The sequence below is a fragment of the Heterodontus francisci genome, chromosome 22 (genome assembly GCF_036365525.1).
Source record: "Heterodontus francisci isolate sHetFra1 chromosome 22, sHetFra1.hap1, whole genome shotgun sequence".
Lineage (NCBI taxonomy): Eukaryota > Metazoa > Chordata > Chondrichthyes > Heterodontiformes > Heterodontidae > Heterodontus > Heterodontus francisci.
The window spans coordinates 49,755,082-49,770,778 of NC_090392.1; the positions used below are offsets into that span (position 1 = coordinate 49,755,082).

General features: G+C 57.6%; 1 protein-coding gene across 3 annotated transcripts in view; it reads left to right on the plus strand.

Annotated features, from left to right (window-relative positions):
• cdon (cell adhesion associated, oncogene regulated) overlaps positions 1–15,697 on the plus strand; it is a 176,471-nt gene that overhangs the window by 110,659 nt on the left and 50,115 nt on the right. For all 3 annotated transcript variants that reach the window (XM_068053815.1, XM_068053813.1, XM_068053814.1), the window contains exons 6-7: positions 12,594–12,881; positions 13,984–14,253. In XM_068053815.1, the coding sequence (XP_067909916.1) occupies positions 12,594–12,881; positions 13,984–14,253 (558 nt within the window). The remainder of the gene's footprint in view (positions 1–12,593; positions 12,882–13,983; positions 14,254–15,697) is intronic.

Here is a 15,697-nt window from a genome sequence, read left to right on the forward strand (position 1 = left end):
TCGCTCTCTCTCCCCCCCCCTCGCTCTCTCTCCCCCCCCCCTCGCTCTCTCTCCCCCCCCCTCGCTCTCTCTCCCCCCCCTCGCTCTCTCTCCCCCCCCTCGCTCTCTCTCCCCCCCCCTCGCTCTCTCTCCCCCCCCCTCGCTCTCTCTCCCCCCCCCTCGCTCTCTCTCCCCCCCCCTCGCTCTCTCTCCCCCCCCCTCGCTCTCTCTCCCCCCCCCTCGCTCTCTCTCCCCCCCCCTCGCTCTCTCTCCCCCCCCCTCGCTCTCTCTCCCCCCCCCTCGCTCTCTCTCCCCCCCCCTCGCTCTCTCTCCCCCCCCCCTCGCTCTCTCTCCCCCCCCCCTCGCTCTCTCTCCCCCCCCCTCGCTCTCTCTCCCCCCCCCTCGCTCTCTCTCCCCCCCCCCTCGCTCTCTCTCCCCCCCCCTCGCTCTCTCTCCCCCCCCCTCGCTCTCTCTCCCCCCCCCTCGCTCTCTCTCCCCCCCCCTCGCTCTCTCTCCCCCCCCCTCGCTCTCTCTCACCCCCCCCCTCGCTCTCTCTCCCCCCCCTCGCTCTCTCTCCCCCCCCTCGCTCTCTCTCCCCGCCTCCCCCCCCTCGCTCTCTCTCCCCCCCCCTCGCTCTCTCTCCCCCCCCTCGCTCTCTCTCCCCCCCCCTCGCTCTCTCTCCCCCCCCTCGCTCTCTCTCCCCCCCCTCGCTCTCTCTCCCCCCCCTCGCTCTCTCTCCCCCCCCTCGCTCTCTCTCCCCCCCCTCGCTCTCTCTCCCCCCTCGCCTCCTCCCCCCCTCGCTCTCTCTCCCCCCCCTCGCTCTCTCTCCCCCCCCCTCGCTCTCTCTCCCCCCCCTCGCTCCCTCTCTCTCCCCCCCCTCGCTCCCTCTCTCTCCCCCCCCTCGCTCCCTCTCTCTCCCCCCCCCCTCGCTCCCTCTCTCTCCCCCCCCCCTCGCTCCCTCTCTCTCCCCCCCCCCTCGCTCCCTCTCTCTCCCCCCCCCCCTCTCCCTCTCTCCCCCCCCCCGCTCCCTCTCTCCCCCCCCCCCGCTCCCTCTCTCCCCCCCCCCCGCTCCCTCTCTCCCCCCCCCCCGCTCCCTCTCTCCCCCCCCTCGCTCCCTCTCTCCCCCCCCTCGCTCCCTCTCTCCCCCCCCTCGCGCTCTGTCTCCCCCCCCCCCGCGCTCTGTCTCCCCCCCCCGCGCTCTGTCTCCCCCCCCCCCTCGCGCGCTCTCTCTCACCCCATTTCACTTTTTTTCTCCCTTTCCCTCCCTCCCTCTCTGTCCGCTTCCCATCTCTCTCTCTCTCCCTGCCCCTTTCCCTCGCCCGCGCTGCTCCTTTCCCTCGCCCGCGCTGCTCCTTTCCCTCGCCCGCGCTGCTCCTTTCCCTCGCCCGCGCTGCTCCTTTCCCTCGCCCGCGCTGCTCCTTTCCCTCGCCCGCGCTGCTCCTTTCCCTCGCCCGCGCTGCTCCTTTCCCTCGCCCGCGCTGCTCCTTTCCCTCGCCCGCGCTGCTCCTTTCCCTCGCCCGCGCTGCTCCTTTCCCTCGCCCGCGCTGCTCCTTTCCCTCGCCCGCGCTGCTCCTTTCCCTCGCCCGCGCTGCTCCTTTCCCTCGCCCGCGCTGCTCCTTTCCCTCGCCCGCGCTGCTCCTTTCCCTCGCCCGCGCTGCTCCTTTCCCTCGCCCGCGCTGCTCCTTTCCCTCGCCCGCGCTGCTCCTTTCCCTCGCCCGCGCTGCTCCTTTCCCTCGCCCGCGCTGCTCCTTTCCCTCGCCCGCGCTGCTCCTTTCCCTCGCCCGCGCTGCCCCTTTCCCTCGCCCGCGCTGCCCCTTTCCCTCGCCCGCGCTGCCCTTTCCCTCGCCCGCGCTGCCCCTTTCCCTCGCCCGCGCTGCCCTTTCCCTCGCCCGCGCTGCCCCTTTCCCTCGCCCGCGCTGCCCCTTTCCCTCGCCGCGCTGCCCCTTTCCCCCTCTCTATCCCTCTGTTCCCATTTTCCCCTCTTGCTCTCTCTGTCTCTCCCTTTTCCTCTCTCTGTCTCCCCCCTTTCCCTCTCTCTATCCCTCTGTTCCCATTTTCCCCTTTTCCTCTCTCTGTCTCACCCTTTTCCTCTCTCTGTCTCCCCCTTTCCCTCTCTCTGTCTCCCCCTTTCCCTCTCTCTGTCTCCCCCTTTCCCTCTCTCTGTCTCCCCCTTTCCCTCTCTCTGTCTCCCCCTTTCCCTCTCTCTGTCTCCCCCTTTCCCTCTCTCTGTCTCCCCCTTTCCCTCTCTCTGTCTCCCCCTTTCCCTCTCTCTGTCTCCCCCCTTTCCCTCTCTCTGTCTCCCCCTTTCCCTCTCTCTGTCTCCCCCTTTCCCTCTCTCTGTCTCCCCCTTTCCCTCTCTCTGTCTCCCCCTTTCCCTCTCTCTGTCTCCCCCTTTCCCTCTCTCTGTCTCCCCCTTTCCCTCTCTCTGTCTCCCCCTTTCCCTCTCTCTGTCTCCCCCTTTCCCTCTCTCTGTCTCCCCCTTTCCCTCTCTCTGTCTCCCCCTTTCCCTCTCTCTGTCTCCCCCTTTCCCTCTCTCTGTCTCCCCCTTTCCCTCTCTCTGTCTCCCCCTTTCCCTCTCTCTGTCTCCCCCTTTCCCTCTCTCTGTCTCCCCCTTTCCCTCTCTCTGTCTCCCCCTTTCCCTCTCTCTGTCTCCCCCTTTCCCTCTCTCTGTCTCCCCCTTTCCCTCTCTCTGTCTCCCCCTTTCCCTCTCTCTGTCTCCCCCTTTCCCCTCTCTCTGTCTCCCCCTTTCCCTCTCTCTGTCTCCCCCTTTCCCTCTCTCTGTCTCCCCCTTTCCCTCTCTCTGTCTCCCCCTTTCCCTCTCTCTGTCTCCCCCTTTCCCTCTCTCTGTCTCCCCCTTTCCCTCTCTCTGTCTCCCCCTTTCCCTCTCTCTGTCTCCCCCTTTCCCTCTCTCTGTCTCCCCCTTTCCCTCTCTCCGTCTCTCCCCCTTTCCCTCTCTCCGTCTCTCCCCCTTTCCCTCTCTCCGTCTCTCCCCTTTCCCTCTCTCCGTCTCTCCCCCTTTCCCTCTCTCTCTCTCTCTCCCCCTTTCCCTCTCTCTCCCTCTGTCCCCTTTCCCTCTCTCTCCCTCTGTCCCCTTTCCTCTCTCCCTCTGTCCCCTTTCCCTCTCTCCCTCTGTCCCCTTTCCCTCTCTCCCTCTGTCCCCTTTCCCTCTCTCCTCTGTCCCCTTTCCCTCTCTCCCTCTGTCCCCTTTCCCTCTCTCCCTCTGTCCCCTTTCCCTCTCTCCCTCTGTCCCCTTTCCCTCTCTCCCTCTGTCCCCTTTCCCTCTCTCCCTCTGTCCCCTTTCCCTCTCTCCCTCTGTCCCCTTTCCCTCTCTCCCTCTGTCCCCTTTCCCTCTCTCCCTCTGTCCCCTTTCCCTCTCTCCCTCTGTCCCCTTTCCCTCTCTCCCTCTGTCCCCTTTCCCTCTCTCTCTCTCTCCCCCTTTCCCTCTCTCTCCTGTGTCCCCTTTCCCTCTCTCCCTCTGTCCCCTTTCCCTCTCTCTCTCTCTCCCCCTTTCCCTCTCTCTCCCTGTGTCCCCTTTCCCTCTCTCCCTCTGTCCCCTTTCCTTCTCTCCCTCTGTCCCCTTTCCCTCTCTCCCTCTGTCCCCTCTCCCTCTGTCCCCTCTCCCTCTCTCCCTCTGTCCCCTTTCCCTCTCTCCCTCTGTCCCCTTTCCCTCTCTCCCTCTGTCCCCTTTCCCTCTCTCCCTCTGTCCCCTTTCCCTCTCTCCCTCTGTCCCCTTTCCCTCTCTCCCTCTGTCCCCTTTCCCTCTCTCCCTCTGTCCCCTTTCCCTCTCTCCCTCTGTCCCCTTTCCCTCTCTCCCTCTGTCCCCTTTCCCTCTCTCCCTCTGTCCCCTTTCCCTCTCTCCCTCTGTCCCCTTTCCCTCTCTCCCTCTGTCCCCTTTCCCTCTCTCCCTCTGTCCCCTTTCCCTCTCTCCCTCTGTCCCCTTTCCCTCTCTCCCTCTGTCCCCTTTCCCTCTCTCCCTCTGTCCCCTTTCCCTCTCTCCCTCTGTCCCCTTTCCCTCTCTCCCTCTGTCCCCTTTCCCTCTCTCCCTCTGTCCCCTTTCCCTCTCTCCCTCTGTCCCCTTTCCCTCTCTCCCTCTGTCCCCTTTCCCTCTCTCCCTCTGTCCCCTTTCCCCCTCTCCCTCTGTCCCCTTTCCCCCTCTCCCTCTGTCCCCTTTCCCTCTCTCCCTCTGTCCCCTTTCCCTCTCTCCCTCTGTCCCCTTTCCCTCTCTCCCTCTGTCCCCTTTCCCTCTCTCCCTCTGTCCCCTTTCCCTCTCTCCCTCTGTCCCCTTTCCCTCTCTCCCTCTGTCCCCTTTCCCTCTCTCCCTCTGTCCCCTTTCCCTCTCTCCCTCTGTCCCCTTTCCCTCTCTCCCTCTGTCCCCTTTCCCTCTCTCCCTCTGTCCCCTTTCCCTCTCTCCCTCTGTCCCCTTTCCCTCTCTCCCTCTGTCCCCTTTCCCTCTCTCCCTCTGTCCCCTTTCCCTCTTTCCCTCTGTCCCCTTTCCCTCTCTCTCTCTCTCCCCCTTTCCCTCTCTCCCTCTGCCCCCTTTCCCTCTCTCCCTCTGCCCCCTTTCCCTCTCTCCCTCTGCCCCCTTTCCCTCTCTCCCTCTGCCCCCTTTCCCTCTCTCCCTCTGTCCCCTTTCCCTCTCTCTCTCTCTGTCCCCTTTCCCTCTCTCTCTCTCTCCCCCTTTCCCTCTCTCCCTCTCTCCCCTTTCCCTCTCTCCCTCTCTCCCCTTTCCCTCTCTCCCTCTCTCCCCTTTCCCTCTCTCCCTTGCCCTCTCTCCCCTTGCCCTCTCTCCCCTTGCCCTCTCTCCCCTTGCCCTCTCTCCCCTTGCCCTCTCTCCCCTTTCCCTCTCTCCCCTTTCCCTCTCTCCCCTTTCCCTCTCTCCCCTTTCCCTCTCTCCCCTTTCCCTCTCTCCCCTTTCCCTCTCTCCCCTTTCCCTCTCTCCCCTTTCCCTCTCTCCCCTTTCCCTCTCTCCCCTTTCCCTCTCTCCCCTTTCCCTCTCTCCCCTTTCCCTCTCTCCCCTTTCCCTCTCTCCCCTTTCCCTCTCTCCCCTTTCCCTCTCTCCCCTTTCCCTCTCTCCCCTTTCCCTCTCTCCCCTTTCCCTCTCTCCCCTTTCCCTCTCTCCCCTTTCCCTCTCTCCCCTTTCCCTCTCTCCCCTTTCCCTCTCTCCCCTTTCCCTCTCTCCCCTTTCCCTCTCTCCCCTTTCCCTCTCTCCCCTTTCCCTCTCTCCCCTTTCCCTCTCTCCCCTTTCCCTCTCTCCCCTTTCCCTCTCTCCCCTTTCCCTCTCTCCCCTTTCCCTCTCTCCCCTTTCCCTCTCTCCCCTTTCCCTCTCTCCCCTTTCCCTCTCTCCCCTTTCCCTCTCTCCCCTTTCCCTCTCTCCCCTTTCCCTCTCTCCCCTTTCCCTCTCTCCCCTTTCCCTCTCTCCCCTTTCCCTCTCTCCCCTTTCCCTCTCTCCCCTTTCCCTCTCTCCCCTTTCCCTCTCTCCCCTTTCCCTCTCTCCCTCTGTCCCCTTTCCCTCTCTCCCTCTGTCCCTCTCTCCCTCTGTCCCCTTTCCCTCTCTCCCTCTGTCCCCTTTCCCTCTCTCCCTCTGTCCCCTTTCCCTCTCTCTCTCTCTCCCCCTTTCCCTCTCTCTCTCTCTCCCCCTTTCCCTCTCTCTCTCTCTCCCCCTTTCCCTCTCTCTCTCTCTCCCCCTTTCCCTCTCTCTCTCTCTCCCTCTCTCCCCTTTCCCTCTCTCCCTCTGTCCCCTTTCCCTCTCTCCCTCTGTCCCCTTTCCCTCTCTCCCTCTGTCCCCTTTCCCTCTCTCTCTCTCTCCCCCTTTCCCTCTCTCCCTCTCTCCCCTCTCCCTCTCTCCCTCTCTCCCCTTTCCCTCTCTCCCCTTTCCCTCTCTCCCCTTTCCCTCTCTCCCCTTTCCCTCTCTCCCCTTTCCCTCTCTCCCCTTTCCCCTCTCTCCCCTTTCCCCTCTCTCCCCTTTCCCCTCTCTCCCCTTTCCCCTCTCTCCCCTTTCCCCTCTCTCCCCTTTCCCCTCTCTCCCCTTTCCCCTCTCTCCCCTTTCCCCTCTCTCCCCTTTCCCTTCTCTCCCCTTTCCCCTCTCTCCCCTTTCCCATCTCTCCCCTTTCCCATCTCTCCCCTTTCCCTCTCTCCCCTTTCCCATCTCTCCCCTTTCCCATCTCTCCCCTTTCCCTCTCTCCCTCTGTCCCCTTTCCCATCTCTCTCTCTCCCTCCCACTCTCACCCTCGCCCGCTCTCCCACTCTCTCCTCGCCCGCCCTCCCCCTTTGCCTCCCGCCCGCGCTCCCCCTTTCCCTCTCTCTATCCCTCTGTTCCCATTTTCCCCTCTTGCTCTCTCTTCTCCCCCTTTTCCTCGCCATCTCTCCCCCTTTCCCCCGCCCGCTCTCCCCCTTTCCCTCTCTCTATCCCTCTGTTCCCATTTTCCCCTCTTGCTCTCTGTCTCACCCTTTCCCTCTCTCTGTCTCACCCTTTGCCTCTCTCTGTCTCCCCCTTTGCCTCTCTCTGTCTCCCCCTTTGCCTCTCTCTGTCTCCCCCTTTGCCTCTCTCTGTCTCCCCCTTTGCCTCTCTCTGTCTCCCCCTTTGCCTCTCTCTGTCTCCCCCTTTGCCTCTCTCTGTCTCCCCCTTTGCCTCTCTCTGTCTCCCCCTTTGCCTCTCTCTGTCCCCCTTTGCCTCTCTCTGTCTCCCCCTTTGCCTCTCTCTGTCTCCCCCTTTCCCTCTCTCTGTCTCCCCCTTTCCCTCTCTCTGTCTCCCCCTTTCCCTCTCTCTGTCTCCCCCTTTCCCTCTCTCTGTCTCCCCCTTTCCCTCTCTCTGTCTCCCCCTTTCCCTCTCTCTGTCTCCCCCTTTCCCTCTCTCTGTCTCCCCCTTTGCCTCTCTCTGTCTCCCCCTTTGCCTCTCTCTGTCTCCCCCTTTGCCTCTCTCTGTCTCCCCCTTTGCCTCTCTCTCTCTCCCCCTTTGCCTCTCTCTCTCTCCCCCTTTGCCTCTCTCTCTCTCCCCCTTTGCCTCTCTCCCTCTGTCTCCTTTGCCTCTCTCCCTCTGTCCCCTTTCCCTCTCTCCCTCTGTCCCCTTTCCCTCTCTCCCTCTGTCCCCTTTCCCTCTCTCCCTCTGTCCCCTTTCCCTCTCTCCCTCTGTCCCCTTTCCCTCTCTCCCTCTGTCCCCTTTCCCTCTCTCCCTCTGTCCCCTTTCCCTCTCTCCCTCTGTCCCCTTTCCCTCTCTCCCTCTGTTCCCTTTCCCTCTCTCCCTCTGTCCCCTTTCCCTCTCTCCCTCTGTCCCCTTTCCCTCTCTCCCTCTGTCCCCTTTCCCTCTCTCCCTCTGTCCCCTTTCCCTCTCTCCCTCTGTCCCCTTTCCCTCTCTCCCTCTGTCCCCTTTCCCTCTTTCCCTCTGTCCCCTTTCCCTCTCTCTCTCTCTCCCCCTTTCCCTCTCTCTCTCTCTCCCCCTTTCCCTCTCTCCCTCTGCCCCCTTTCCCTCTCTCCCTCTGCCCCCTTTCCCTCTCTCCCTCTGTCCCCTTTCCCTCTCTCCCTCTGTCCCCTTTCCCTCTCTCCCTCTGTCCCCTTTCCCTCTCTCCCTCTGTCCCCTTTCCCTCTCTCCCTCTGTCCCCTTTCCCTCTCTCCCTCTGTCCCCTTTCCCTCTCTCTCTCTGTCCCCTTTCCCTCTCTCCCTCTGTCCCCTTTCCCTCTCTCCCTCTCTCCCCCTTTCCCTCTCTCTCTCTCTCCCCCTTTCCCTCTCTCCCCTTTCCCTCTCTCCCCTTTCCCTCTCTCCCCTTTCCCTCTCTCCCCTTTCCCTCTCTCCCCTTTCCCTCTCTCCCCTTTCCCTCTCTCCCCTTTCCCTCTCTCCCCTTTCCCTCTCTCCCCTTTCCCTCTCTCCCCTTTCCCTCTCTCCCCTTTCCCTCTCTCCCCTTTCCCTCTCTCCCCTTTCCCTCTCTCCCCTTTCCCTCTCTCCCCTTTCCCTCTCTCCCCTTTCCCTCTCTCCCTCTGTCCCCTTTCCCTCTCTCCCTCTGTCCCCTTTCCCTCTCTCTCTCTGTCCCCTTTCCCTCTCTCTCTCTGTCCCCTTTCCCTCTCTCTCTCTCTCCCCCTTTCCCTCTCTCCCTCTCTCCCCTTTCCCTCTCTCCCTCTCTCCCCTTTCCCTCTCTCCCCTTTCCCTCTCTCCCCTTTCCCTCTCTCCCCTTTCCCCTCTCTCCCCTTTCCCCTCTCTCCCCCTTTCCCCTCTCTCCCCTTTCCCCTCTCTCCCCTTTCCCCTCTCTCCCCTTTCCCATCTCTCCCCTTTCCCTCTCTCCCTCTGTCCCCTTTCCCATCTCTCTCTCTCCCTCCCACTCTCTCCCTCGCCCGCTCTCCCACTCTCTCCCTCGCCCACCCTCCCCCTTTACCTCCCGCCCGCCCTCCCCCCTTTGCCTCCCGCCCGCACTCCCCCTTTCCCTCTCTCTATCCCTCTGTTCCCATTTTCCCCTCTTGCTCTCTCTGTCTCCCCCTTTTCCTCGCCATCTCTCCCCCTTTCCCCCCGCCCGCTCTCCCCCTTTCCCTCTCTCTATCCCTCTGTTCCCATTTTCCCCTCTTGCTCTCTGTCTCACCCTTTCCCTCTCTCTGTCTCACCCTTTGCCTCTCTCTGTCTCCCCCTTTCCCTCTCTCTGTCTCCCCCTTTCCCTCTCTCTGTCTCCCCCTTTCCCTCTCTCTGTCTCCCCCTTTCCCTCTCTCTGTCTCCCCCTTTCCCTCTCTTTGTCTCCCCCTTTCCCTCTCTCTGTCTCCCCCTTTGCCTCTCTCTCTCTCCCCCTTTGCCTCTCTCTCTCTCCCCCTTTGCCTCTCTCTCTCTCCCCCTTTGCCTCTCTCTCTCTCCCCCTTTGCCTCTCTCTCTCTCCCCCTTTGCCTCTCTCTCTCTCCCCCTTTGCCTCTCTCTCTCTCCCCCTTTGCCTCTCTCTCTCTCCCCCTTTGCCTCTCTCTCTCTCCCCCTTTGCCTCTCTCTCTCTCCCCCTTTGCCTCTCTCTCTCTCCCCCTTTGCCTCTCTCTCTCTCCCCCTTTGCCTCTCTCTGTCTCCCCCTTTGCCTCTCTCTGTCTCCCCCTTTGCCTCTCTCTGTCTCCCCCTTTGCCTCTCTCTCTCTCCCCCTTTGCCTCTCTCTCTCTCCCCCTTTGCCTCTCTCTCTCTCCCCCTTTGCCTCTCTCTCTCTCCCCCTTTGCCTCTCTCTCTCTCCCCCTTTGCCTCTCTCTCTCTCCCCCTTTGCCTCTCTCTCTCTCCCCCTTTGCCTCTCTCTCTCTCCCCCTTTGCCTCTCTCTCTCTCCCCCTTTGCCTCTCTCTCTCTCCCCCTTTGCCTCTCTCTGTCTCCCCCTTTCCCTCTCTCTGTCTCCCCCCTTTGCCTCTCTCTGTCTCCCCCTTTGCCTCTCTCTGTCTCCCCTTTCCCTCTCTCTGTCTCCCCCTTTCCCTCTCTCTGTCTCCCCCTTTCCCTCTCTCTGTCTCCCCCTTTCCCTCTCTCTGTCTCCCCCTTTCCCTCTCTCTGTCTCCCCCTTTCCCTCTCTCTGTCTCCCCCTTTCCCTCACTCCCTCTGTCCCCTTTCCCTCACTCCCTCTGTCCCCTTTCCCTCACTCCCTCTGTCCCCTTTCCCTCACTCCCTCTGTCCCTTTCCCTCACTCCCTCTGTCCCCTTTCCCTCACTCCCTCTGTCCCCTTTCCCTCACTCCCTCTGTCCCCTTTCCCTCACTCCCTCTGTCCCCTTTCCCTCACTCCCTCTGTCCCCTTTCCCTCACTCCCTCTGTCCCCTTTCCCTCACTCCCTCTGTCCCCTTTCCCTCACTCCCTCTGTCCCCTTTCCCTCACTCCCTCTGTCCCCTTTCCCTCACTCCCTCTGTCCCCTTTCCCTCTCTCCCTCTGTCCCCTTTCCCTCTCTCCCTCTCTCCCCTTTCCCTCTCTCCCCTTTCCCTCTCTCCCTCTCTCCCCTTTCCCTCTCTCCCTCTCTCCCCTTTCCCTCTCTCCCTCTCTCCCCTTTCCCTCTCTCCCTCTCTCCCCTTTCCCTCTCTCCCTCTCTCCCCTTTCCTCTCTCCCTCTCTCCCCTTTCCCTCTCTCCCTCTCTCCCCTTTCCCTCTCTCCTCTCTCCCCTTTCCCTCTCTCCCTCTCTCCCCTTTCCCTCTCTCCCTCTGTCCCCTTTCCCTCTCTCCCCTTTCCCTCTCTCCCTCTCTCCCCTTTCCCTCTCTCCCTCTCTCCCCTTTCCCTCTCTCCCTCTCTCCCCTTTCCCTCTCTCCCTCTCTCCCCTTTCCCTCTCTCCCTCTCTCCCCTTTCCCTCTCTCCCTCTCTCCCCTTTCCCTCTCTCCCTCTCTCCCCTTTCCCTCTCTCCCTCTCTCCCCTTTCCCTCTCTCCCTCTCTCCCCTTTCCCTCTCTCCCTCTCTCCCCTTTCCCTCTCTCCCTCTCTCCCCTTTCCCTCTCTCCCTCTCTCCCCTTTCCCTCTCTCCCCTTTCCCTCTCTCCCTCTCTCCCCTTTCCCTCTCTCCCTCTCTCCCCCTTTCCCTCTCTCCCTCTCTCCCCTTTCCCTCTCTCCCTCTCTCCCCTTTCCCTCTCTCCCTCTCTCCCCTTTCCCTCTCTCCCTCTCTCCCCTTTCCCTCTCTCCCTCTCTCCCCTTTCCCTCTCTCCCTCTCTCCCCTTTCCCCTCTCTCCCCTTTCCCCTCTCTCCCCTTTCCCCTCTCTCCCCTTTCCCCTCTCTCCCCTTTCCCCTCTCTCCCCTTTCCCCTCTCTCCCCTTTCCCCCTCTCTCTCCCCTTTCCCCTCTCTCCCCTTTCCCCTCTCTCCCCTTTCCCTCTCTCCCCTTTCCCCTCTCTCCCCTTTCCCCTCTCTCCCCTTTCCCCTCTCTCCCCTTTCCCCTCTCTCCCCTTTCCCCTCTCTCCCCTTTCCCCTCTCTCCCCTTTCCCCTCTCTCCCCTTTCCCCTCTCTCCCCTTTCCCCTCTCTCCCCTTTCCCCTCTCTCCCCTTTCCCCTCTCTCCCCTTTCCCCTCTCTCCCCTTTCCCCTCTCTCCCCTTTCCCCTCTCTCCGCTTTCCCCTCTCTCCCCTTTCCCCTCTCTCCCCTTTCCCCTCTCTCCCCTTTCCCCTCTCTCTCTCTCCTCCCACTCTCTCCCTCGCCCGCCCTCCCCCTTTCCCTCCCGCCCGCCCTCCCCCTTTCCCTCCCGCCCGCCCTCCCCCTTTCCCTCCCGCCCGCCCTCCCCCTTTCCCTCCCGCCCGCCCTCCCCCTTTCCCTCCCGCCCTCTCTCCCCCTTTCCCTCCCGCCCTCTCTCCCCCCCCTTTCCCTCCTCCCCTCTCGCTCTCTGTTCCCCCTTTCCCTCTCTTGCCTTCTGTCCCGCTCAGCAGATGGTTGATCAGTTTTTTTGAAACCTGAAATCAGTTTCACAGCTGACAGATCCTGACATCTGGAGCCATAGTTTCTGAACTTTGGACACTGACAGATTGGGAGGTTTTTTTTAAAAAGGCCACCGGAAAACCTTGAATCTGTCCTAAGTTCAGAAACTGCTGTGTTCGCGACGTCAGGGTCTGACTGCTGTGAAACTGACTTGCGATCCTTTTTAAAAGCCTGTCTCACAAAGGAATTTCTCATCTCCAGTCACAAATCCCTGGGAAGGTGAGGAATGGCCCCGGGTACAGCATATGGAAACCTTTGGCGGGTCGGATCCTGGCCCGTAGGCCATATGTTGGACAACCCTGATGTTAGATAATCTACAGAATCCACTTTCTCGGTCACTCTTTTAAATGATAAAATATGTAGTTAAATTTAAAGTTTAGGTGAGCGGGCACCCACTGTTTCCTCCCCCACATGCCCCCCCCCCCCCCCAAAATCTCAGGCAGCCACATCCCCTGAAACAAATATGGAACATGAACACTGTCGCCTCCCTGTGTGCTGGATGTCATGTCCTCCACTCCTTGGATGAAAAATTATAAAGGGATTAGAAAGCAAAACAGACAAAAAGGTGATCTTCCTCAAAGTTAATCTCTAATTAGCTGTTTGTCTGAAAAGCGACTTAGAACTTCCTGTTGAAAGCAACCTTGGGAAATAAGGGCCTAAATTTTTTTTTATAACATCACTTTTTTTTTAAGTGTGGTTGCATCTTACTGTTATTCATCTGATAAATAAACAGCTGTCTTATCTAATGGTGCTCGGCTCCATCTGATATATGAAAGGAGACTTCAATATAAATCTGTTGCCGTCTAGCTCAAGTCTATCCTTGACTTATATCAGAGCCTTTCCATTAGTTTCTCTCTTTCACATTCCTTCACAATTCTCGTTTCTCGCTCATTGATGTTCCTCTGCTCGCTTTTTCACTTTCCATCCCATTTTCTCTTTGGCTTTCTTTTTCCCACAGCAGTCTTTCCCTTTTAGTCACCCATTGTTTTACTTTACATCACTCACACTCCAATGCTTTACTTTACCTTGCTTATACTCTTGCTTCTCTGTAGCCTTCTTTCATTTGCACTCCAGTCATTTCATTAACTTACCAGCAGCACTTTCCTCACATGCACGCTTCCATTTTCTTTTGTGTGTTCATTTACTTTCTTTGTATGGCCACTGTATGATGAACATTAGGATGTGTACGCACTATTTGGCCTAGTTGTTTCAAGATGGTTGAACACTGCAGAGTGTGATTTCTCCCATCTTTCCCTCAGGCCCTGCAATCAATTCTGCAAGCATCATCTACCCCACAACCCCACAGAATGTAACAGTGATTCAGCACAGTCCTCTGATCCTGGAATGCGTAGCAAGTGGAGTCCCAACCCCGCGCGTCCGATGGCAAAAAGATGGCATGGATGTGTCTGGGAATGAGAGATGGAGATTCTTTCACAGTAACCTGGTTGTCGATCAAGTCGGAGCAATGGATGCTGGGAGCTACTTGTGTATTGCTGAAAATGGAATGGGTGAACCAGTGTCTGCAAACTATGCAGTGACTGTTCATGGTGAGTGAGTTTATTTTATTTAAATCTTTTTTCCCCTTTTCCAGTTTCTTCCCTCTTCTGCAGATGGTGCTGGCTTTTATGAGTCCAGTGGTGCCAGCTAATCTCTCCAGTACCTCACCTTAAATGGGCATTCTTCATGTGTGAGCTTTGATGGTGAGTGTCAGAAAGATGTTTGGCATCGCAGTTGTGCCTGATACTGTCCAGACCCAACATTGCTCCGCCCCCAACCCCCCTGCACTTCCCCAACACCAGCTGAGGCTGTGAAAGGGCAATCAGGAGCAAATTAAAGTTTCCTGCATGGCAAAACTCTGTAGGATTTGACCTGTTGAGCACCTGAATTCTTGGTTTTATGCTTCTGGTACACACAGTTCCCTGTTGGGTGCACAAAATCAGAAAACTGGTTCTTGTGCTTTCTTTAAGGGTAACTGCAATATGGTGAAACCAGATATAACAGTGAGCTGACTGACAAAAAAAACCTCTTTGGCTGTCACCTTGGATCCCACACGCGGTAGTGAGCAAGATGATTATCCATTTAAAATGCGATTTTTGAAACTATTTAACTCCTTGCCTTGGTGCACATTGATGTATATGCCATGGGATCCTGACATGTCCTGTTGCTTTGAGTCACCACAGGGATTAATGTAAGGGACAGAGTGCCAATGGTGTAGAGTGCTTGGCCACTTGGATACCCATTCTTCAGTCCTGAAGTTCTATTTAAAATGATCTATTCGTTGGTTGCAAACACCTGAGTTAAATTTACTATCTGACGTGCAAAGGTAGAAATTACTGTCCCCTGCATTTAAAATAGCATATGGCATGTGAGTGATTAAAAATACGAACAAGAACAGAACCACTTTTAATTTTACCCTACAGAGTGAAAAAGTGTATGCACTGTCAGCATGGCAAGTGCACAGCATCGGGGCAGAGCAGCCAGATTGAACAGGAACAGGCCAATATGGAGAGTGTGGTTTGTGCAACAGAGCGGGAGAGAGGGCCTGCTGAAATTGGGACCTGGATTGAGACATTACAAAAACCCTGCCATTTACAGCACTTCTGCTAGAAGAATCTACTTAAATATAAAATTATTTTACTTTTTTTGTAGAACCTGCCACAATTGTCAAAGGACTGCGAGAGCTGACGCTGCCCGTGGGATCCACAGCACGTTTAACTTGTGACTGTCGTGGAAATCCACGGCCCAATATCACCTGGTACCACAATGCAGCCACTGTCAAAGCGGGTCTTCGACATTTAGTCTCTGGGAACAGACTGAAGATTGTGGGACTTATTACTGAGGATGCTGGGATGTATCAATGCATGGTGGAAAATGGGATTGGTTCTACACAATCATCAGCGAGGCTCATGGTCCAATCAGGTACACAGCAGCTTAACAGAGAATGTTCCTTTCCACCTTCTCCCACCCCAAACATCAGGCTCATTATCATCAGTCTGAATTGCATAATATGTTTTAAACTAAGAACCTATTTATGACAGTTCCACGCATTAGTGCAGCAATGCATAAAAGGGATGTCCTGTACACACCTGGTTTCCAGCCAAGATTTGAATTAATATCGGCCTGAAAATTCACCTCTGCTGCCCCAAGCTGGTTGGCATTATCAGCTTGTCAGTTTAACTCTGATGGTAGCATTCACTTCTTGGCCAAAAAGTTGTGGGTTAAATCCTACTATGAACTTGAGAAAGGTAGATGGGGCCTTGGCTTGATGTCCCCCAACAAAAGATGGTAACTCTGACAATGCAGCATTCCCTCAGTATATTCTACTGAGGTATCCATGTAGAAGAGAATGGGTCAGTTTTTGTCCAGTGTGTGCAGGAGGGTTTTCTGACACAGTATGTAGACAGGCCAACCAGGGGCGATGCCACATTGGATTTGGTACTGGGTAATGAACCCGGCCAGGTGTTAGATTTAGAAGTTGGTGAGCACTTTGGTGATCGTGATCACAATTCGGTTAGGTTTACCTTAGCGATGGGCAGGGACAGACATATACAGCAGGGCAAGAATTATAGCTGGGGGAAAGGAAATTATGATGCGATTAGGCAAGATTTAGGATGCGTAGGATGGGGAAGGAAACTGCAGGGGATGGGCACAATCGAAATGTGGAGCTTATTCAAGGAGCAGCTACTGCGTGTCCTTGATAAGTATGTACCTGTCAGGCAGGGAGGAAGTTGTCGAGCGAGGGAGCCGTGGTTTACTAAAGAAGTTGAAGAGCTTGTCAAGAGGAAGAAGAAGGCTTATGTTAGGATGAGACGTGAAGGCTCAGTTAGGGCGCTTGAGAGTTACAAGCTAGCCAGGAAGGATCTAAAGGGAGAGATAAGAAGAGCAAGGAGAGGACACAAGAAGTCATTGGCGGATAGGATCAAAGAAAACCCTAAGGCTTTCTATAGGTATATCAGGAATAAAAGAATGACTAGAGATAGGTTAGGGCCAATCAAGGATAGTAGTGGGAAGTTGTGTGTGGAATCGGAGGAGATAGGGGAAGTGTTAAATGAATATTTTTCGTCAGTATTTACAGTGGAGAAAGAAAATGTTGTCGAGGAGAATACTGAGATACAGACTACTAGGCTAGATGGGATTGAGGTTCACAAGGAGGAGGTGTTAGCAATTTTGGAAAGTGTGAAAATAGATAAGTCCCCTGGGACAGATGGGATTTATCCTAGGATTCTCTGGGAAGCCAGGGAGGAGATTGTAGAGCCTTTGTCCTTGATTTTTATGTCGTCATTGTCGACAGGAATAGTGCCGGAAGACTGGAGGATAGCAAATGTTGTCCCCTTGTTCAAGAAGGGGAGTAGAGACAGTCCTG